This window comes from Neolamprologus brichardi, chromosome 18, assembly GCF_056152115.1.
Source record: "Neolamprologus brichardi isolate AB-2024 chromosome 18, ASM5615211v1, whole genome shotgun sequence".
NCBI classification, from domain to species: Eukaryota; Metazoa; Chordata; class Actinopteri; order Cichliformes; family Cichlidae; genus Neolamprologus; species Neolamprologus brichardi.
Window position 1 is genome coordinate 24,883,696 of NC_142121.1, and position 22,657 is coordinate 24,906,352.

The 22,657-nt window shown below is 42.7% G+C and overlaps 3 protein-coding genes across 8 annotated transcripts; 1 reads left to right on the plus strand and 2 right to left on the minus strand.

The window, feature by feature from the left end:
* Positions 1-435: 435 nt before the first annotated feature.
* LOC102797818 (ubiquitin-conjugating enzyme E2 R1-like) lies at positions 436-5,849 on the minus strand. Of its 2 annotated transcripts, none has more exons than XM_087831755.1 (5): positions 5,056-5,849; positions 4,853-4,939; positions 4,212-4,371; positions 3,014-3,188; positions 436-2,397 (listed from the first exon to the last, which is right to left on the minus strand). In XM_087831755.1, exons 1-5 carry the CDS (start codon positions 5,239-5,241, stop codon positions 2,187-2,189), a joined length of 819 nt encoding a protein of 272 aa, XP_087687881.1. In that variant the 5' UTR covers positions 5,242-5,849; the 3' UTR covers positions 436-2,186. The 2 variants fall into 2 exon arrangements, with proteins under 2 accessions (XP_087687881.1, XP_006786729.1); XM_006786666.3 differs by having other exon boundaries at positions 438-2,397; positions 3,014-3,148; positions 4,274-4,371.
* Positions 5,850-6,500: 651 nt separating this feature from the next.
* Positions 6,501-15,249, plus strand: cactin. Its single transcript, XM_006786670.3, has 10 exons — positions 6,501-6,828; positions 7,955-8,558; positions 8,652-8,747; positions 8,913-9,058; positions 9,171-9,333; positions 11,048-11,162; positions 13,544-13,736; positions 13,915-14,037; positions 14,133-14,455; positions 14,552-15,249. Exons 1-10 carry the CDS (start codon positions 6,524-6,526, stop codon positions 15,040-15,042), a joined length of 2,559 nt encoding a protein of 852 aa, XP_006786733.1. The 5' UTR covers positions 6,501-6,523; the 3' UTR covers positions 15,043-15,249.
* Positions 15,250-15,337: 88 nt separating this feature from the next.
* sema4e (semaphorin 4e) lies at positions 15,338-22,391 on the minus strand. Of its 5 annotated transcripts, XM_035906018.2 has the most exons (16): positions 22,030-22,391; positions 21,826-21,904; positions 20,557-20,871; positions 20,252-20,397; positions 18,950-19,012; positions 18,774-18,872; positions 18,566-18,665; positions 18,370-18,477; positions 18,146-18,297; positions 17,824-18,002; positions 17,553-17,709; positions 17,216-17,438; positions 16,982-17,097; positions 16,561-16,733; positions 16,420-16,472; positions 15,338-16,310 (listed from the first exon to the last, which is right to left on the minus strand). In XM_035906018.2, the coding sequence occupies exons 3-16, from the start codon at positions 20,663-20,665 to the stop codon at positions 15,751-15,753; spliced, it is 2,238 nt and encodes a 745-aa protein (XP_035761911.1). In that variant the 5' UTR covers positions 20,666-20,871; positions 21,826-21,904; positions 22,030-22,391; the 3' UTR covers positions 15,338-15,750. The 5 variants fall into 5 exon arrangements, with proteins under 5 accessions (XP_035761911.1, XP_006786731.1, XP_035761912.1 ...); XM_006786668.3 differs by lacking the exon at positions 21,826-21,904; XM_035906019.2 differs by lacking the exon at positions 21,826-21,904 and having other exon boundaries at positions 21,976-22,391.
* Positions 22,392-22,657: the final 266 nt, after the last annotated feature.

A 22,657-nucleotide genomic window follows, 5' to 3' on the forward strand; every position in this document is an offset into this window, starting at 1 on the left:
GTCATCCACACACACATTCACACACTGGTGATGGCAAGCTACATTGTAGCCACAGCCACCCTGGGGCGCACTGACAGAGGCGAGGCTGCCGGACACTGGCGCCACTGGGCCCTCTGACCACCACCAGTAGGCAACGGGTGAAGTGTCTTGCCCAAGGACACAACGACCGAGACTGTCCAAGCCGGGGCTCGAACCGGTTCTGATTACAAGGCGAACTCCCAACTCTTGAGCCACAATCGCCCCAATTATGTATTAAGGAATCAAGAAGAAGCAGCCTTTACCTTATAATAACCTTTTTTATAAATAGCTATGCAGCAAAATATCAAAAATTCTTAAAATACAAAAAGTAACCCGTTTAAATGCAGGCATACAAATCAAGTGAAACAGAAGAAAAAGCACTGTGGGTTTTTTTTCTTCCAAATAAATCTTTATTTTTTCAGTTTTTAAATAGCTGAAAAATAAAAAAAAAAAAATACACAGGTGAATAAAACAACATAGTAATCATTCATACAGCTATATGTGCATATCTGTCACGGTTCCTGTTAAAGATGCAAACCAACACTGAAGACCACCGAAAGAGGAAAATAGTTACTTTTTCTCAATTGTTGTGTCACATGTAATTCATTATCCTGAGAAATTCAGTATGACTTCCCAATTTAATTAAAACAATCAATATTGCTGATGAAAAAGTTCACACAGAGCACACCCACACACACACTCTTGAAGAAAAAAAGAAGAAAAAAGTCCAATCCCAACTAAGACAGAATAGCAATGGAAGAATAAAACATGATGGTCTTGTTCACTTCCGAGGACTGGCAGGAGAAAAAAAGAAAAGAAAAGAAAAAAAAAAAACCTTGTTGAGAAGTGTGGGATCATAGATTATGAGACAATACCTACAATTGTTTCTGTCAATCAAACCTAATAATCTCGTCATCACATAACTCATTCTCAAGCAGAAAACAAAAAAACAACACAGGCATAACATCTATCTGAAGAAAACAGTAAAATGAAAACAAGCTTGCAAGAGAGAACACAAAGAGCAAACAGAGTGCGACAAACGGTTACCAAATGTTTTGGGCTTTCTTTAAAACACACTTCTTTTGGTCTTTGGGTCAAGTGGGGCCCATCAGCGAGTGACCTCCCCCGAGGAGAAATGCAATTCTGATCAATAATTAGCTCCGCCCCAACAACTCCCTCGTGATCATCCTACACAACTCTTAATCTGAACTACTTCAAATAACACAACCCTACACTTAAAATGACAGGAGAAATACATCCAACAGTAACCAGAAGAAAACACGGCAAAGATCAACTTCATGTTAGGAAAAAAAAAAAAAGAAAAAAAAAAAGTTCACGTGAGGATTTGACCTTCCGATTGAGCCAGCCGGTCCTCCGGGCAGAGAGTCCTTGTTGTTGAAGTCTTTGTCATCACGCGGATCATGACGTAGATAAACGGTCCACCAGTAAAAGAGACAAAAAGCTTTGAAAAGAAGTTCCGGCATGCACAGGAACTTTGAAAACATCGTCATGTGACAATTAAGGTCTTGTCCTATCAAAGCGGAACAGACTGTGACACTTGGGAGAGGGGAGAAAAAAAAAAGAACAAACAAACCAAAAAACAAAAAACAGAATATTTGCAGCACACCAAACGTGCTGTTTGAAGTCCTCAATCTTCTGTTCATCACTGTGACCAACTAGCAGTGAGCAATAGCCAGTTACAATTAGGGAAAGAAAGATATGCAAAAGACAGGCTGAGAAATGTTTGGAAGTGTTTGCACCAGTGCAAATGTTGCTATTGTTGACAGTTGGGTTTTTTTTGTTTGTTTTTTTAACCCCACAACACCTTACACTATACATGGGACTGAGAAACTCGGCAGGGTATGTGAGAGTTATGTTTTTTTGTTTTGTTTTCCTCAAAGTAAGGATTTAGGTGATGATAAAAACTGAAGAAACTGGTGACTTTTGTGCTGGTGCAAATCTTACCAGGTCAGAGCCTTCCTCAGCAAGGCATCAATTTCAACCTCCAAGACGCATTCAGAGGCGAGAGGAAAAAAGCTCTGTGTTGGTTTAGAGGAGGGAAGCTTCCAATCTTTCTTGGTTGTAAACCTAGAATATCTGGCAACCCGGGCAGAGAGAGGAAGGGTAGCACACGTCAGCTAAGATCGGGGTGCCGCAAAAAAAGCGCGTCAGGACTCCTCATTGCCCGAGTCGTCTTCGTCATAGCAACAGTCGCCATCCTCGCCTTCCACGTCGTCTTCGTCGTAGCAATAGTCATAGAAGAGGTCGGAGCCTTCGTCGGGGGCTGGGGCGCGTGTGCGGACGCAGTACTCCGCCAGCGTAGTGGGCACTTTCACGCCATCGCGCTCAGCTTCAGCCTTGGTAGCCAACACTTGTTTTCTGAGGGGAGATCAGAGTGGCGTCATTACAAACAGCTGGAGATTTACTATCATTTTCTGTCTTTCCATAAAAGATCAACCAAATCTGAAGAAAAGTTCCCACCTTATCCGCCAACAGTCAGCGGATCTTTTGCTACATGATTGAAGCCGTGCAAAATGTTACCTTTATGCTATCAATATTTTACAAGTACAGAGTCCACACACCCACAACAGTCATCTGGTTAGGTCGCCTCCGAGGTACTTCCCTCTGGAGGTTTTTTTGGGGCACTTAAAAAAAACACCTGCAGTGGATTTGCTAACACTCTTTCACAATTTGATTTTGCCAAATGTTTAAGTGAACTCCAGCTTTGAACATTCAAGATTTTTATTATCTGAACACATTTATTCCCAGAAGAATGGCGGTTCACCAAGTTTTAATAATGCACTGGACAGTTTTAGCTGTTTCAACAATCACTACAGTTGTATTTCTCTGCTTGATGCAAGGCATTAGTTTGACCCTCTGAATCAGTAAAATCTTCTCCATAACTACGGGATACATCTGACATGAAATGACTTGTTTTGCACAGCGAGTGAGTTTACACCATTTCTTTGAACTGTGAATCATGCAAACTGTTTACCTGATGATCTCCACATACTCCCGGTCTTTGCCTTTGCTGTCTCTCCATTTGCGGTACATGACAGACGCATCCACATTGGCAGGAGAAAAGGTGTTGGGTTCATTCAGCAGTGAGATCACACTCAGCAGAATGGTCCTGGAAGCAAACACAAAGGTGGCAGTCAGCATGGCATCTACTGCAGGACAAGTTATGGGAATTAAAACAAAAAGAAAAAAAAAAAAAAAAAAAAAAAAAAAAGGAACTAATTTCTACTTTCTCCCTTATGTTCATTTTTTTAAAACATATTTTATTTTAGTATTGGGTGAATTTAAAGAGTCTCCAATTATGGATATAATGCTAATTATTCTGGCGTACAGCAACTGTGTGTGAAAAGTGGTCAATAAAGAGATGCTGAAAAGCATGTTCATGCAAACATCGTCGGGTCTGCCGTGGTATGTTTACAACGGGACTTCTGCTCCTGAACCTCTGCGCACAGCGTCTGCAAATCGGGGCTGTACGAAGTTACTTTCATCTTTACGCAAGACTGTAAGCTGTCATCTGTGAGGCGTGAGCGGTGTTTGTTTTTAACATAGTTCACGGTGGAGAATAGCTGCTGACATTATGTGGATCCGAAGATCCATAATTGGCCTATCTGGGGTTGAAAGTCTCAATAAAAGGCACGGCATTACTGCAGGTATACCGGCTTCCGCGAGTGTGACGCTTATTTTGAGCGATGAAATAATAATAGAATCTAATTGTACTTTCATATTTCAATATCACAATAATCTAACAATTTAGAACTACACGTTAAAAAAGAAGTAACATAAATAAAATACACTTCAGCTAAATACTTCTAATTTATTTTCCCAAACCACGCGGAGCCGCATTATAAAAGGACTAAAGAGCTGCATGTGGCTCCGGAGCCACAGGTTGCCGACCCCTGTCCGAAGACAACAACGCAAAACAACGCTAAGATTGTCACTGAATGTTCAGCATGTTCAGAAATGGTGACTTTTGTATTTTTGTGTAATAACTTGTGCATGGATAATGCCTCCATACTGCAAAAAACAACAGGCGACTGCTTTAACTAACAAAGTGTATAATACATTGAATGCCCACATATGGATTCAGTTTCTAGATACAAGTAAAAAGAAGCCAATGAAGACGAATGTCATGCGATAAGACTCTGACTTGGGTAAATTATTGAAGTGGCTGAGACAGGACAAAGACGGGAGGTACCCAAGAAAGGAGAGACATGAGAGATAATGAGGGAGTGCTAACCGGACGTTCTGGGTGGGATTCCATCTCTCTGAAGGCAGCTCTCCGCTCTGTGGGTCGTCCACTGGCGGGTGCAGTATAGAAATACACACATCTCCATTCTAAAAGACACAGAGGGGAAAGAAAGCTCCTTCAAATGTGATTCCGTCAAATTTTAGTTATAGAGCACTTTTAAAAAAAAAACAAAAAAAAAAAACAGGAATCTGATTAAGTCCTGTATAAAAATACTAAACACACCACACAAAATATATATTTAAAAAAAAGCCAATCCCCCCCTTACGGAGAGATTATGGAGCTTGATTGCCTGATGTTTTCAGCTGGGTTGAACACCTTAAGGTTGCTGGCAGTCAATCAATTAACTACCAGCAACCTTAAGGGAACATATGTCAGCAGCTCAGATATGTATGGTGGCGCTGATCCAATAAAGGCTTCAGAAACAAACAAACACATTTTTTTTTAATGGGTCTAATGGGCCCCATGATGCAAGTGGTATTTGATCATATGAATCATGAGGCAAGCCTAGGACAGCTGCTCCCATCACAAACAGCAGTGGGAGGGCATTCAAGTATGTCAAGTTGTTACCTCATAGATGTTGGGGTGCCACATCTTGGTGAGGAAGCGGAAAGCCGGAGGGGAGTAAGGGTAGTCTAGAGGAAACTTGATTCGAGCCTAGGACAAAAAGAGACCTTTGGGGCTTGAGTTGTGTGGCAATCTTTATTCATTCAGTAAAGCCTGTGTATTGTATTACATTAAGTGAAGTAATCACACCACTTTGGCTTTCTTACCTTGAAATATCCCCCTTCATAGTGAGTGTTTGGTGGTCCAAAAATGGCCACTTCCCAGTTGTATAAATCAGCCTCGTCCACCAGTGTTATTTTGAATCCCTCCACGGGCTCCTCCTGAAGGCTCTTCAGTTCCAGCATGAGTGCTTTCTGTGAACTGGCTACATGAGGGGCGTCGGGTTGCGCCATAATGTTGTTGTTGGTGGAGGTCTGGGTGGCTGTCGGGATATTCTGGAGTGAACAGCGGACAGTTTCCTTCTGTTCACGCGAACACGGTAAAGTTAGCCTAATAAGCCAAGCAGCCTACCCCGAAAACAACAACAACAGTACCGAGACAATAAAACAGGCCAAACGTGTCAGGCTGTGCTCGAGCCAAACAAAGGTGGCGTTGATCTGTCCCCGAAACAGAGGAATTATTTACCAATGTCAACACTCGGAGAAATCTGCAACTGACCAACCATTGTGTCAGACCCGCGCCTCCAGCTTTAGCTGATCTACCTGGCAGAACAGCCGCGGATATAAGCCGTAAATCTATTGATAGCTGTAGGCTAATGGGAGCTAGCTAACAAGCCCTACCTCACCAACCAGATCGAACCGATCCTAGCGCGGCGCGAATACTTCCTAACCGCATACAAGAGCCAGGCTAGGACAGAAAACACACCTATATACCCAAACCCATAAATTCTTTACGGCAACAGCCGGAAAATATAGCTCATACGGCCATAAGAGAAGACAGGATAGAGAAGAATGTTGCTGAAAGGAGTCCCCTTTCCTCTACAAACAGGCAATGGCGCCCTGTGATATGCGGGATTTGTAGTCCAATTTCCACCTGTCAACATTATTTTTTCCCTTTAGAGCAGCAAAGAAGGCGTGCGGTGACGCATTCAACTGTCTTATTACATAAGTTTATATAAAATTAAATTTACCCAGAAAAAAATGATAGCTTTTAGAGCAATAATTCTTTAACATTTTATTTGAGAGAGAATTTAGGGAACTGCATTTGCCACTTTCTGACGTCACAAAAACGCCAAATGTTGTTCGTGCTTCTGAGCTGTTTTCAGCCTGAAGTTATTTCAACACACTGACGGTTCTCAGTTGTATTCAGATGGTACTCCGAGGAGGGGTGCGGATTTCATAAAAACAGCAGTTAATAAACAGCGGGGCATTTGTTTCTAGTTTATTTTTCTCAAGGTTCTCGTGACGTAAATAATACGCGCCATTTCACAGAAAGCCCCTTTGAGGGGCCCCTTTGCTGCCCAGTTAACTAGTTAAATATATAACGGTTTTATTTTATTTTTTATTTTTAAAAATATGACCTAAAAAATATGAAATATTGACATTATTTGCTTTTTAATCGTTCCAGTGCCGTTTAACCTGGTACAAACATAATATGTCTTAAAAAGGCCCATTTGTTACATCTTATTTATGCGACAAACTGGTGTTGGGACCCCCTATTGAGAGAAAGTTCGCAATGAGTTCCAAGTCTCGACGTCTGGCTCGCTCCAAGTCCAGAAGTCGGAGCCGAGATCGGCTGAACAAGTCAAGAGGAAACAAGTCTAGATCCCCAGATGAGAGGAGAGACCACAGTCGGTCTGCCGACGGGAAAACGGCCGCTCGTGGTAGGGGAAGATCCTGCAGTCGGGACTCAAGCGATGGCTCTCCGGCCCGACGTCGGCCTCAGCACAGGGGCCGCTCTGGTTCCAGCAGCGGCTCGGAGAGCGACCGGAGGCGAGAGACTCAGAGTCAGAGGAACAGGTCGAAGGGTCGGTCATCAAGGTAATCTCTTTGCGAAGCGGAGTTGGCTGCTTACTTGGGATTTTACATATTATGATGGTAGTAGCAGGCCTCATTTGAACACATCGAGTGACTCCGTAAACGTAACGTTTTTCTGTCCGAATTGCGACAGCGAAAGGACATCAACAAAAACTATCCTTTTTGGGGGGAATTCCAGGAATCAGCATGCATCTATGCTTTTGCTTAGGCGCTAAATATAATTTGATGTTGACTTGCAGAACTGAGCAAGGCCTTACATTTAAAAAGGAAGAAAAAAGATGTGTCTGTTGTTTTATTATTTGAAGAACTCATACCACCAGTGCGTGTGGCGCAGTATTGCTTACTAGAAGGCAACATGCCAGTGAGACCTTCGTAGATATTCTGTCTATCCATCAATCAATCATCCGAAGGTTGTAGTGGCAGCAGGCTAAGCAGGGTATTCCAGACTCCCTTCTCCCAAGCAACACTTTCCAGTCCTTGCTGGGAGATACTGAGGCATTTCCAGGCAAAGTGAGATGTATAATCTCTTCAGTGGGTTCTGGGTCTAGCTCGGGGTCCCCTCCCTAAGGAGAAGGCATCTTATTAGATCATCAGGGTTCCCGCCCCCCCCCAATATCAGCTTTTTAAAAATGTATTGCCGGAATCAAATTTAAATTAACCCTTCTTTTTGAAAAGCAAATTATATTTCTGAATTGAATCTTTTGTTGTTCTGTATGATTTTTAATTGGATGTAGGTAGGGTTTAAATCATTGTACAGCATAAGGCTTGTTGTCACTGCATAAAATATACATAAAAGGGATGTGTGCACAGTATATTGCTGTATCGATGTTTGTCCCATCCTTGGTTGAGTGCCAGGCTGCTGCACAGTAATCCAATCAACTGATAGCAATGCTGATGTTCAGTGGCGTTAGTGTTAGTCTTTATGTGAATGAAAAGACCTTCTGTAGATATAATCCCTATATCAACTTGTTATGGTAACTCCATTGCATGTAAAAAAATAAATAATAATAAATAGGTTTTTAACTGTATTCAATGGGACCTTACTTTCAGAGTTTCCTGTTATGTGGTTCTTCTGTAGTTAATATTGTATTCCTGCAGTTACTGTATTAAATCACACTTTCTGTCTCAGTCCTGATTCAGATAATACAAAAATGAGAAGGAGGAGAAAGGAACAGGAGAGTCGTAGAGCAACATCCCGAGAGAGGAGAAAGGGAAGATCCCAGTCCAGTTCTGACTCCCATGATGGAAGCGGCGACAGAGAAAGGAGAAGAAGAAGGAGTCCTGAGAGAGGGAGTCCACCGAGAGACAGACACAGGAGGGAGTGGGACAGAGAGAAAGAGAGGCACAAGAACAGTGGCAGAGACAGCGACAAAAGTCGAGAGCGAAGGAAGAAAAGTGAAGACAGGGAGCGCGGGAGGAGTAAGAGAAGCCAAGAGAAGTCTGACCGGGGCAGAGGCAAGCAGCACTTCAGTTCGAGTGAGTCATCTGAGAGCTCAGAGTCTGATTGCGAGAGAGGCGCACTCAAGGAAAAGGAGGAGAGGAAAAAACAGAAGGAGATGATGAAAGCTCTTGAGACGCCAGAGGAGAAGAGGGCGAGAAGGTTGGCAAAGAAGGAAGCAAAGGAGAAGAAAAGGAGAGAGAAGATGGGCTGGAGTGAGGAGTACCTGGGATACACCAATGCAGACAATCCTTTTGGGGACAACAACTTATTGGGGACATTTAAATGGCAAAAGGTGAGTTCCTGACTGCAAAAGTTTGGATATTTGCCTGTCATAACCTGCCTTTGAGACCTTGTATCCCATCCACGGTTCTTTTTGCTTCCTCAGGCGTTAGATAAGAAAGGTATCGGTCATCTCGGAGAGAAAGAGCTCAAAGAAAGGAACAAATGTATTCAGGAGGAGAACCGTAGAGAGCTGCAGAAGGTAAGAACTGTGGGATAAAAATCTTCCACATTAGTGCTCACACAGTGCCTGACTTTTTATACAAAAGCTTAAAAAATTTCAGTTCCCAGGCAAAACATGGAGGATCAGTTTTAAGTTTAGAGATTGGGAGCCACATATTTATACACCAACTTTATGTTGATGTAGGTGAAGCAGCTGCGTCTGGAGCGGGAGCGAGAGAAGGCCATGAGAGAGCAGGAGCTGGAAATGCTGCAGAGAGAGAAAGAGGCAGAATATTTCAAGACCTGGGCTGAACAGGAAGACAACTTCCATCTGCATCAGGCCAAACTAAGGTTAGTGTGGCTCTTACTCCACTATGATTGGATCAGTTTGTTTAAACTTCCACCTTCTACATCTATTTATCTAATTAACCCTGCTTCACACCCTTGTTCTTTGTCTCTGCAGGTCTAAGATTAGAATTCGTGACGGCCGCGCGAAGCCGATCGACCTTTTGGCGAAGTACATCAGTGCAGAAGATGATGATTTGGCAGTGGAAATGCACGAACCATACACGTTCCTCAATGGGCTCACGGTCACTGACATGGACGACTTGCTAGAGGACATAAAGGTTTGTAGATGTGCTTAAATAAAGTGTAAAAGTTCTGTTTATGAAAGGACCGATTTTAATACAGTGTTTCATAATATGCCCATACAGATACAATATTAAAAACCCAGCTCAATTTGTAGTGTCAAGTTTAGACTGTATGTAAAACATAACACCACTCACTGCGTTATGAGCTACTGCTATGAAATCTCATGTTATAGTACTGTGCAAAATTCTTAAACTATCCCGTTTCTTTATATTTTGCTTCCTGATGTTAGATGTTATTGACATTTTTTAAGTGCTCTTGAGCAATAGTTCTCCTGGCTTCCTGAAGGCCTTTCAGTGCTCTTCTTTGATCACTGGCATCTATTTTGCTTATTTTCAGTCCAGTCCTTGTACCTGACCTTTCTCAGAGGAATCTTTGTTTGTTAAGCCACGATGAATCATTCGAGCATGAAAAGAGACCTTACCTTACGCAAGGGATGGATCTGTACCATGTGCCATTTATCATCGACAGACAACTTGGCAAACAACCAATTTGAAATTGAATCTTCAGGCACTTTGTTACTCCACAGCACATTTCTTTACTTCAGTCAAGAACTGTCTCAGTGGAGGGGTGGCAGGAAGGAAGGGAGGAAGAAAGGGAAACAGGGAGGAACGGGTTAGGTATTCAGCTGGACTGAATCTGTTCAAAAGGTCTTGTAAAGTAATGAATCCAAATTTGAAGTTTTTCATTCAAATTGTCATTAACATGTACAGAGGAGGTCTAAAACTCAGTGTCCGCAACATTCTGTAAAACATGGTGGCCTCGCTGTCATAGTTTGGGGCTGCTTTTCAACCAGTGGTGTTGGACAGGAAGTCAGAATTGACTGAATTATCAACACAGGAAAAGAAAATGCTGGAAGGCATCTGATTGGCAACGGCTTCATGACAGTGATCCCAAACACACTATCAATTGGCCTTCCCAGTTTAACATTATTGAAGCAGTGTGGGATCATCTTGATAGAGAATTGAAAAAAAGGCAGCAAATATCCAAAGAAGGACTTTGAATTTCCTTCAGGAAGCCTCGAGAACTATTCCCGGAGACTACTTATTACAAGTCTTATTATTATGTATTACAAGAAAGCTGTCTAAGAGAGTTGGTCATACAAAATACTGACTTTCAAGCTTGTTGGAATTGTATATTTTTTGCCTTTTATATACTGTATTTCTATGTACGTTTGCATCAATCTTCCTTTTCTAATAATGTCATTAATGATTTAAAGATAAGGGGTGGCTCAAGACTTCCTTACAGCACTGTAGATAGTATCAAGTCCTAACATAAATATTGACTTTTACTTTGTATAATAGCTTAGCACAGATTAGTGTAAGTATCCACACAGCAAATGGTGTTAATTGGTAATTGCTTTAAAATTCTCCATTTGTCAGAATCACTTCAAACATGGTGGTGAAGTCCAATTCAGGGACTTGGATTAGCAGACCTCATGCTTAGCAGGCTACCTCCTAGTATGGCCACCTAGGAAGCGACCATCTCTCACACTTCAAGTCTTAATAATATAAATGTCACAGAATAAAGGTGCTATTAAGAGGCAAATCAGCTGTAGGTTGTTTAGTGTAAATCTATATTTATGTTTTAACACATATTTACCGTAAACATGTCAAAAGATGCATGTTAACATGTACTGATCTTAAAGTGCAGCATAATTAAAACATTACTGCATGCGCAATGTTCTGGTAGGTGTACATGGAGTTGGAACAGGGCAAGAACGTGGACTTCTGGAGAGACATGACCACCATCACTGAGGATGAGATCAGCAAACTGAGAAAACTGGAGGCCTCTGGAAAAGGGCCTGGTAGGACACCCTTCACATTGTCCCTCTCTAATGGCTTTTCTCCTGATATGATTCTCTTTTTTTTTTTAAATTACTGTAATTAAAGTGGAACCCTGACTTGCGAATACCCCGTTTCACAAAAAATTCAAGTTACGAAGGCACTGAACCGCAATATTTTTGCCCGTGTTACGGCAAAACGCCAGCGTAGCGAAATCCGCTAGCTCTGATTGGCTGAGCCTACAAACCCCACGACGCCTTCTGAATCACGTGACAACCCCTTGGCTACCGTACTTGCGCTTCGCTGTTCCACTTGAACGACGCAGCAATTAGCCTATAGCCTGTCGTTCATCCAAAATGAGGCCTGCAAGTGATGCGAGTGAAAAGAGGAAGCGTAAAGTGCTCTCGATGAAAACAAAGAGAGAAATTATTGATAAATATGAGCGAGGTGTGAAACTTAGTGCTATTGCACGTGAGTATGGCCAAAATCCTTCGACCATAGGAACAATTCTAAAAACAAAAAGAAGTCATCAAAGCAGGTAAACCTTCAATGGGCACCACCATCATGTCCAAAAGGAGATGGAAAGTCTTCTCCTTGTTTGGATTAAAGACAAGGGAAAGACTGGCGATACCCTCACAGAGACGATCATTTGCGAGAAGGCGTCTTCAATTTATTAGACAGCTATAATGATTTAGTAAGTAAGGCAGCTTCCAATGAGCAGCCAACGGCATCAAGGTCCTCGCAGGAGGCACCCCCAACCTCCCCAGAGTTCAGTGCATTGTATGGGTGGTTTGATCGGTTCAAGAAGAGGACTGGCATCCACTCCGTTGTGCGTCACGGCGAGGCAGCAAGTTCCGATCACAAGGCTGCCGAAGAATTTGTTAAAAAATTTGAGGAGCTTATAAATCAAGAAGGCTACATCCCCCAGCAGGTATTCAACTGTGACGAGACTGGCCTCTTCTGGAAAAAAATGCCGCCGCGTGCGTATATCATCGCGGAGGAAATAAAGATGCCAGGCCACAAGCCCATGAAGGACCGTCTTACCCTCGCCCTGTGTGCTAATGCCAGTGGGGACTGTAAGGTCAAGCCACTCCTAGTGTACCACTCAGAAAATCCGTGTGCCTTCAAGAAACACAAAATTTTAAAGGAGAGGCTCGAGGTTATGTGGAGGTCCAACCCCAAGGCCTGGGTGACCTGACAGTTCTTTGTTGAATGGGTCGACTTGGTCTTTGGCCCTGCTGTCAAGAAGTTCCTTGAGGAGGATGGTCTCCCCATGAAGTGCCTGCTGATCATCGATAACGCCCCCACCCACCCCTCTGGCCTCGAGGACGACATCCTGGAGTTCTCGTTCATCAAGGTTCTCTTCTTCCCTCCCAACACGACCCCTCTCCTCCAGTCCATGGACCAGCAAGTGATCTCTAATTTTAAGAAACTGTACACAAAACACATGTTCAAACGGTGTTCCGACATAACAGAGAGTACGCAGCTCACCCTCAGGGAGTTTTGGGAAAGTCATTTTGACATCGTTGCATGCCTCAAGTTGATTTCTTTGGCATGGTGGGAGGTGAGCCGTCGAACGCTGAATTCTGCCTGGAGGAAGCTGTGGCCTGATGCTATTGCCCCTCGAGATTTTGAAGGCTTTGAGGGGGAGGAGGGGGAACCTCAATCTGATGTCGAGGTTGAGGAGATCGTAAATCTTGGCACCGCCCCGGGACTGGAGGTTGACGAGGAGGATATAAACGGCCTTGTGCATGAACATCAAGAGGAGCTGTCAACGACAGAGCTGCAAGAGTTGGAGGCGATGCAGCACTCATCAGTACAGCAACAATTCAGCAAGGAGGAGGAGGAGGCCGTCATACCATCGGCCGATATCAAGTGCATTCTCTGCACTTTTCAGAGGGTGGCCGATTTGTCGAAAAAAATCACCCTGAAAAGAACTTTACCGCTCGGGCTATTGAGCATTTTGGTGACGTCTGCCTCTCCCACTTCAGATCCATTTTGAAAAGTAGACAGAAACCGACGTCGTTGGATAGATTTTTCACAAAGAGGCCAGCAACAAGTCAACCTTCAGGTGAAAGTGTGCCTTAGAAGGCGAAAAGCGATGAAAGTGGCAGAAGTGATTAGTTAAAGAACATAAAAATGCACAAAAAATATAAAATAAAAAAAAAGGATAAAATAGAAAATTTAAAAAATTATACAAGTTTAAAAAATATCTAAGTTTTAATGTTTAGAATGTTATGTACACACAGTATATGTATGCATGCATACAGCTGACACGTATATATACACTTATTCCTCTAATTTTGAGTTATTGGTAATATTTTTACCCAAATGCGATACTTCTTAAAATACAAGCAGACATTACAAAGGTTCCACTGTATTAATTTATCCGTTTATTTCTCAGGTGATCGTCGTGAGGGCATCAATACAGCTGTGAGCACAGATGTTCAGTCTGTGTTCAAAGGAAAGACATACAGTCAGCTGCAAGCACTGCACCAAAACATTGAGGCAAAGATTCGGGCTGGAGGATCCAATCTTGATATCGGTTATTGGGAGAGTCTGTTGCAGCAGGTCAAAGTCTACATGGCCAGAGCAAGGTATGACAGTGATGTGGCAATGCCCACTGTTTTTGGCTGGCTTAATAAAGTTGAGTCCCATCTTTATGCAACTTAATATCACACTGCTGTCTTTTTTGGCCAGGGCACTCTTATAGAAGAGATTTGTAATCTCAAGAGTCTGATTATTGAAAACTAAATCTAACTTTTTATGCTGTAGGCTGAGAGAACGACACCAGGAGGTGTTGCGTCAGAAGTTGTTCAAACTGAAACAGGAACAGGGAGTAGAGAGTGAACCTTTGTTTCCCATCATCAAAGAGGAGCCTAGGAGTGAGGAAGATGAGTAAGTTAAAATGTACAGACCTGAGTTGCAAATTCCTCTTTGCACTATTGCAAGAGGTGCATTGTAAAATCTAAACCAACATTTCCTTATTCCAGTGAGAGAGGAGGGCAAAGTAGAGAGAAAAAGAGAAACACTGAAACGGAGCCAGAGGAGGGTCCGTCCACATCTGCAGCAGGAAGCCAAGATGAGGAAGGCGGCGAAAAGGGTGACAAGAAGGATGGAGAGGAAAAGGATGAGGTTGTGGAGGCTGTTCTGACGGAGGAGGACCTGATCCAGCAGAGCCAAGCGGAGTATGACTCTGGTCGCTACAGCCCCACGTTGCTCATGCAGTCTGAGCTGCCGCTGGACACCCACACGATCACCCCAGAGGAAGACGCACACCGGCTGCAGTTAGCACGCAGACAGCTCCAAGTCACAGGTATGAGATGACAGCAAAGCATCCTCCCTGCAGAAATGTATAACCATGCATATTGGGAACTGTAGCCTCACTGTTTTACCACTTTCTGTCTGTCAGGTGACGCCAGCGAAAGTGCAGAGGACGCCTTTGTGCGACGGGCCAAGGAAGGCATGGGCAACGATGAGGCCCAGTTCAGCGTTGAGTTTCCGGTCACTGGGAAAATGTACCTGTGGGCAGACAAATACCGCCCCAGGAAACCACGCTTCTTCAACAGGGTCCACACAGGCTTCGAGTGGAACAAGTACAACCAGACACATTACGACTTCGACAACCCTCCCCCTAAGATAGTCCAAGGTTACAAGTTCAACATCTTCTATCCAGATTTGATCGACAAGCGATCCACGCCTCAGTACTTCCTCGAGCCCAGTCCCGACAACAAGGACTTTGGGATTTTAAGGTTCCACGCGGGCCCGCCGTATGAGGACATTGCTTTTAAGATCGTAAACAGGGAGTGGGAGTACTCGCACCGACACGGCTTTCGCTGTCAGTTCGCCAATGGGATCTTCCAGCTTTGGTTCCACTTCAAGAGGTATCGCTACAGGAGATAAATGCCACAGATCAGTACGGACCAAAGCCGCCAGTGACTGGGTTTTACACATGCTGTACAGTAAAGGTGCTTTGTTGTTTTTGTTTTAGCTGCTCTCTTAGAAAAGCAGTATTAAAGCTTCAAATCACTGTACTGATGTCTAAGAAAGCAAAACTGTAATTTAGTCAAAAAGTTACACATTAAAGATTTTTTTTCATTCTCCTTTTTACTTTTGGCCACTGGTTAATGGGTTTCATACTAACTTCACAATAGAGATAAAACAGTAAGCATTTTAAACTCGCTGAAACAACTTAAAGAACATGTAAAAATTGTTTAATTACAATAAAACAAAGTCTTGGTAGCTAGTGGTTACAGAATAAGTGGCTCGATTTCAATTACTGTACATTCCCTGTTTAACAAAAGTCATTGCAACATATTCCAATCTGTGGTACTTAAACAATTAGTAGGAATTTAAGCACAAACCTGCATATAAAACAAAAAGGCAGGAACTCAAGTACATCATATTTGTACCAAAAATAACTTAGTTTTATCAGTTTTATTTATCAAAACAAGCATTTGAAATTTACATCCAAGTTTCTATGCAAATATTACCGCTGAACCCCTATTCTCATTAGTTCAGGGCAGAAATGAAACAGTTTCGGTGTCCCCCGCATTGATTTGACTCTAAAGTCTATCTTTGTTAATGTCATGCGCTTCAGCTTTGTGACTCTCAGTGTTGGTTGTTGTTACTGTTGCTGCTGATGACCACGGACTTTTCCTCTCTGGGTGCAGCTTGGTAACTCACACCAGAGTGTAAAGCCTCCTGGTTCTGGCTCTCCTGAGGTTGCTCTTCACTTTTACTCTTAAAGCAACTCCAAGGCAGACACAGATGGCCTTTGTAAAAGTTCCAGGCCAAAAGGGCAAAAAAAGCAAGCCCCAAAAGAGCACATGCAACCTGCAGTCCTGTAACTGATGCACAATCAGTCTGAGCTTGGGTATCCAGTGTCCTATCACCTGAGTCTGATAGCTCAATTGTGACCAGATGCTCAGTTACAGTTATGCTGTGCTTTTTAGCTCTGGAGTGCTCCACAGACAAGCAGCGGTAATGACCGGCATCGCTTAATGAAACATTCTGGATCAGAAGTCCGTCTTGTAGCTGAAGTGCAGCTGAAGGCGTCAGATCGATATTGTTCTTCTGCCACATGATTTTTCCCAAGCTGGAAAGGGGTAGACAGCTGAGCTTCAGGTCCTCACCTTCCCGGACGGACAAATTCTCAGGCTTGATAGGGTCTGAAATTTCAAGAGACACCCATAAATCCATTTTCAGTTTGACAACTGCAACAGATCACATGCAGAAACGTGCAAACTCCAGAAGATTCTGTTTCATGAATAAACTCACCAGCGTCAGGACAAAGGGAAGCATCTCCAACTTTCACACTTTGAATTATTTCACTACAAAAAAAAGAGCAAGTAAATGGAAAATTAGTTTGAATATACAACATCAATATCACTTGGTTCTTATCTTTAGAGTGATGCCTACCGGTGTGATTTAGAAATGAAAACACATTTCCCCAGAGCACTGTCCCAGCCACAGTATGGGTCTCTGGCTAGAACACAGTCCATACAGGATGAGGACCTCTCACAGGTGGCCAGTGGTATCTGGGCTACTCCAGTGTCTGAGCCTGCATAGAGCTGACCGTGTACACCTTGGATCTATGACAGAAACACAGAGCACTGATGATGCTGATGTACATTGACACCAAACATATTGAACCTGTTTATTCTTTCTGAGAATACTCTTTATAAATAACTTAAATATGTGTTTTTTCACATTCTTGATGAATCCAGTCTTGCTGAAGGATAAAAAAAATAAAAATGTACTGGACTTCCTGAAACAATATCACTACTGAGGCATCAGCTGTGATATAAACTTTTTTAAATGAATGGTTATCTCAAATTACCGTGATATTTGAGAATTTAAGAATCTTGATTGGCTGAGGGGGGTGGAAGATTTGTACTTCCTCTATGATGAACATCTCTCTGTCGTAGTTCACAGCTTTCAGCACAGTGCCTTTGTCTTTTGTATAAAAACAAGAAAACATATTTACATGCATAAAGTCCAGTATGCTTAAGTCATCAAAAACAGCAAAATGGACAATAAACAGGAAGTGACAGAATGATGTACTGATGCAAACCTGTGCCTATAAACATCACGGGGTACTTGTTGCCATCTGCAGCTTTCATTTGGTTTACTATGATTTGTGTGAATGTAGCTCCTCTGCGCACCAGTAGAGGTTTATCTCCTATTGGCTGGATAACCTGGTCCATGAGGGGCTTGTCCTTGACAAACTGAAGGGTTCGGTCTGGTAGATCCAAAGTTGCATGTATGCCCGCTTTACGAGCTTCATTATTTATACACTAGCAAAGTATCAACAAAAAGGAAAGAGAGCGGGGTGCAAAAAGAAATCAGCTTCCTGCTAGGGTTTTCTTTAAAAGAAAAAAAATGCACAAGAGAATTTTGGGAAGACTTACAGCTCCAGGCCGAGGGACGGGCACTTCTCCGCTATACATCACCCACTTAACAAAGGAGGTTTCTACGGGGACTGGGGTCTTGTACTTCCCCTCTGCAAACACTCGGCTTATGTCTGACACGCGGTACGCACACACTGCAGACAAGTCTGATGTGTCCCTTAAATAAGCACACACACACCAAACATGCAGGAGATCTTAGCCAACTGGTGTCCTAAAGACATAAAAGAGGAAGTTAGCCTTTTCCTTCTTACACAAACATATCCAAACTTACGACTGTGCTGTGAAGACGGTGTAAAAAATACAGCTCTTCCAATCCATCTCGGGGTCACACCAGCGGTATGCGTCCCGGATAATGTACGGCAGCTGGGACTCCAGCACCGGACAGTCTATTCTAGCTTTCAAGAAGGTTGTCCACTTTTTCTGCAAAGTCCTTAGACCGCCAAGATCCCCCTGTGAACACAGAAATGTATAACAGGAGGAAAAATACACATAGCAACGAAACAACAGAAAGGGCTGCAGGAGCACAAATGGAGGAAGTGCCATTTATGTGCCATTGTCATTGGAAGCGCATGCAATGTAAAACCTTTTATCACCTTGCAGACGCGGGCCACGCGGGACACCACCAGTTTGTTGTAGCAGTCGCACTCCACAGCGGTCTCACTAAAGAACAGGTAAACTTTGTCGTCATCTCCGCTTTCACTTTCCTTGCCCTCTGGCATCTGAGCCATGGAAACAAAGGTGGGCTCTGGCACAAGAAGAAAAGAAAACTTTAACTTTGACCCAACTAATAGGTTAAAAAAAATTTTTTATATCTTACCATTAAGCCAGGAGCTTTTAAAATCAGTCCGTATGTTACCAGACGAGCGCATTAGGGCGGGTTCAGAGCCGAGGAAGTTCATTGACGTGGCTGAGTAAAGATCATCACCTAACGAGACCAGAGAGCAAAAGAAAATATGTTTGCTCTGCTAATCTTTTCAACAGGTTTCTTAGTGTAGTTGGCTAATTCTACCTACCTGCCATGATTGAAGCGTATCTCTGGAAAGGATCAAATGGACACTTCCCTTTGCCATCCTCCACCTTCTTCTCAAAAGTCAATGCATCACCTGAAAAGGACTGCACCGGCAAACACCGTTTTATCTTTGGAATTATTCTGCACTTATTGGGAAGCTGATGAAAAGCCACAAAAACCATCTATTCAATCAGTTAGGGAATTTATCTCACCACGTATTTGCACTCGGGATCAAAAGCATTGGTTCCACACACATACATTCTGTCATCTCCCACCTCATGCAGGATCCTGATATAGTTCAAGCACTCCGTCTGTAAAAGGAATTCCAGAACCAGTGACTGCCTCTGCTTAATGTAAATTGACCTTTACAAAACTACAATTAACCAACCTCTGCATTTTTTCCTTTGTTTTTACATTCTGTCTTTTTTGTTGGAGTTGCTTCCCATGCAACCTAAAAAATAAAAAACACAATTTTGGTCACACTTCAAAAAAATTAATAGAAGTTCTGTTGAATAGGGTAAAGTTTGGGCCTGTCATAATAACTGATTGATTACAAACGTTACGACAAGTCCACAACTCTGACATTGCTTTCATTACTGGTCACACTACTCTGTGTGGTAGGAGAACATGTTTCTCAGGGCTAACAGGTTTTCTGCTGTACAGAACAATACTTTCAACGTTTACATTTTTTTAAAGGAAGCACAGCTGCTGTTAAGATGGTTAAACTGTGAAGATGTGGCTAAAATTAATAAATAAAAATAAAAAAATAAAAAGTTTTAAACAGGTTTTTTTCCATCTTTGAAAAATGTGTCAAAAGTCTGTGGTTATGAGGCTTCCTGTTAAGCTGGTGGTTGGTAAATGGTTGTGTCTAAATGATCACATCACACACAAAAAAATATACATCAAGAATTGGACTGTGCACATTAGAAGAGTTAGATCAGTTCACACTGTTGTTGACGAATTAAACAAATGAACCCGTGTCTTTTGTTTGCCTGAAGTTAGGCTCTCAGGAAGCACCATTTCCGGATCACAGATGGATCAATTCCAGCTCGCCCCTACTCCCTCCTACTCTGCAACAGAGCGGGACTTTCACAGCTGTGAGGAATAAGTTCTGTCTTGTTGCCTTTTGACAACCAGCATGTATTTCAATGGATCTGTGAGCTGATTTTTACTCAGCGTTCATGGTAGATAGAGTCTGTGAATTTCTTACATTACCACATGAAAAGGGCCAATAACATCAGTGGCTCAAGCGATGGGCGAACATTTTAAGCTTTCTTTTCTTTGATAGATGTTGAAACAGTTCTATCAGAATCAGAATCAGAAAGACTTCATTTATCCCCAAGGGGCAATTAAGATACAACAGAGCAGCATGATGTTGAAGATAAGGACATAATAAATAATAACTAATAAATACACAGAATATACAGTATGTACACAGTTTCAAAATTACACAGTTTTAAAATTAAAGTGTCTGAATAGGTGAATAAATAACTGTAAGTGACTTAAAGTGAGTAAAGTGTCGGCAGTATAAAAAGAGTGTAGAGTAGTTTATGTTTATGGGTATGGGAAATGGTCTTATCGGCTATGTTGGGCACTTGCCCTGGATTGGTGAAAGAGATTGTTTTAAAAGGAATAAAGTGGGTGCTGCCTGTTAAAGAAAAACAAACAAACAAAAAAACGGTGTTCTTACTGAAGCACGTTTCTGGGAGATGTTATAGAGGTCAAGTGCGTACACTTTTTCCCTAGCACCAAGCATGAGCACGCCTTTATCTTCTATCAACAGCATGGTGGAGTAGTTATAGACATCATTCTCACTAAAGAAACAAGCATTGTCCCCTAAAGGAAAAAAAAGAGACAGCAGACAAATGATTAACTCGGCAACCACCAGTGATTAAATCCCATTTCCTTTTGAGTCAATCCAAATTATGAGCTAACACAAGCTGACGCACTGTAAGTCAAGTTACAAGTTACACAAGACAAAAGAGCAGCACTTACTGTGATAAGGCACAGATCTGCGGGGGATGCAGTTCAGTGGTAAGTTTTCCTTGGCCATCAAGGCCAGAGGCAGCAGGCAGAAGACAGTGAGGGACAGCAGCAGATTCATGGCTCCTTTTGCTCAAGCTCAGAGGATTTTTGGCTTTATTGTTTCCTCAACAGTCAGTCATAGAGCGGTAAAGGCGGCAGGGTGGCATCTATGACGTGACGTGGTCTGTGGTGTTTGAAGGGTAGTAGCCCCTTTACTGGCCCCGCTCTGCAGGCTGTCCATGAGGAGATGGATGGCACGGACCAAAGACACAAAGGCGATGGGGGCTGAAAAATACAAGGGTGTACAAGATATTAAAAACTGTTCATGAGTAAAGAAGGAAAAGTATATGGATGTACAGCAAAACACCAGGACAATAGCTGACAGGGGTAAACATTAAAGTGCATCAAAACAAAGTGTAAGAATCTTAGCCAAAAAAAAAAAGGAAAAAAAAGAAAGAAAGAAAAGAAAAAGTAAAGGAATCGCCAGAAAGGACAGAGTGAGCTAAAGTCAGCACCGCAGTAATTCTGTCAGTGCCATAGTGATGTTAATGCAGGGCCATGAAAAGCATTCAGCAGGGTGCAGGGATGTCAACCTCAGCTCTCCTGCAGCACCAAGCACCGAAACAATGAAAGATTCACACAGAGTGCCAAATTCTGGGCTCGATTAGAGACGAGCTCTTGCACAAAGTTGGTTGCAAGTTAGTTAGATGCAAGAGTGATTTCACTGCACAGAGCAGGAAACTGAGGGTAACCTTTAATTAGGTCGTTGTTACAAAAAGAGCATCTGTTTTCATTACTCTCACAGTAATCACATTTAAAGTAATGGAGGTGTGTGTGTGTGTGTTACCTGATGAGCCACAACATGTCAGAGAATGCACCCCGATAAGATTATGTAGCCTTGAGGGCCAATCCCAGCTTCACTCTACACCCACATGCAGGCGCACACTCACACGCACATGCGCACACACTCACAGCACAGTGCCTCTCATGTTTACGTTCAACTGAATGTGAACAGTAGAACAAACCCGATAAGTGTGTGAAAATCAATGTGGAAACAAAAATCCATAAAATAAATGAGAATTTAACAGTACGCTAAATTAGTTATAATAATAGTAATAAAGTACGTTACCCCGTGTAGTGAAGCTTTAACGTGAAATTCCCCCTGAAGCTGTTAATAAAGTAGCTCTTGCAGGTTAGCTAAGAGTGAGCAAACACTCGAATCACAAGTTAATCTCTTACCTGCGCACGGACACACCCCAAGGTTTCCTCTAAGAAAAAAAATAGTCCCAGCACCTGTTTACGACATATTTCACCACCGCTTCACGGACAGTTTCATAGTTTAAAAAACAAAAACAAACAAACAAGGCAAAATCAAAAACTCCCACATACCTTTAGCAAACACTCAATAAAAGTGTGAACAACTGAGACTAACGTCTAACGTACCCCAGAGGTGTCAGACGTTGGCCGTAGCCAGCAGCTTCACTGAGGTTTATTATCTGCAAGCTCGCGTCTAAAAATCAGCGACCGCAAAAAAAATTAAAAAGGAAAGGCGCTCAAGCAACGGCTCAGCAGCCCGTCAGCCTCCAGGGAGTGTTTCTAAAGACACAGCGGTGATTCGTTTCTGTCCACAGCCTCTCTCAGCGGTAATATCCCGCGGTCGGTGAAAGGATCTGAATGGCCGGGGCTCCTACTCCGGACAGCCGCGCAGGGTTTTTTTTTTTTTAACTAGTCCCCCACACCCCTTCAGAGTGTGGCGGAAGGCGCTGACCTCCGGTCTGATTAAATGTTCGTTATAGTACTACTACTGTCTGTAGAGGGCACAGCTGACTCCAGCTGGGCGGATCAGGTAAACTGTAAAAACACCTGGCAGCGTGTCCAAACAGGAGTGATGAAGCAATGCAACATAGCAGGGCGGCGTGTTGTTATCTGCCCTCCACGATGGAAACGATGTATTTACATTAATGCCACCATCATCTCCCTGCATGTGCAATATTCTAGTACTCTAATAATCCTGCACATGCACAGAAATATGAAAAGCGCAGAGAACTGATGCATATTTGTTATGATCTTA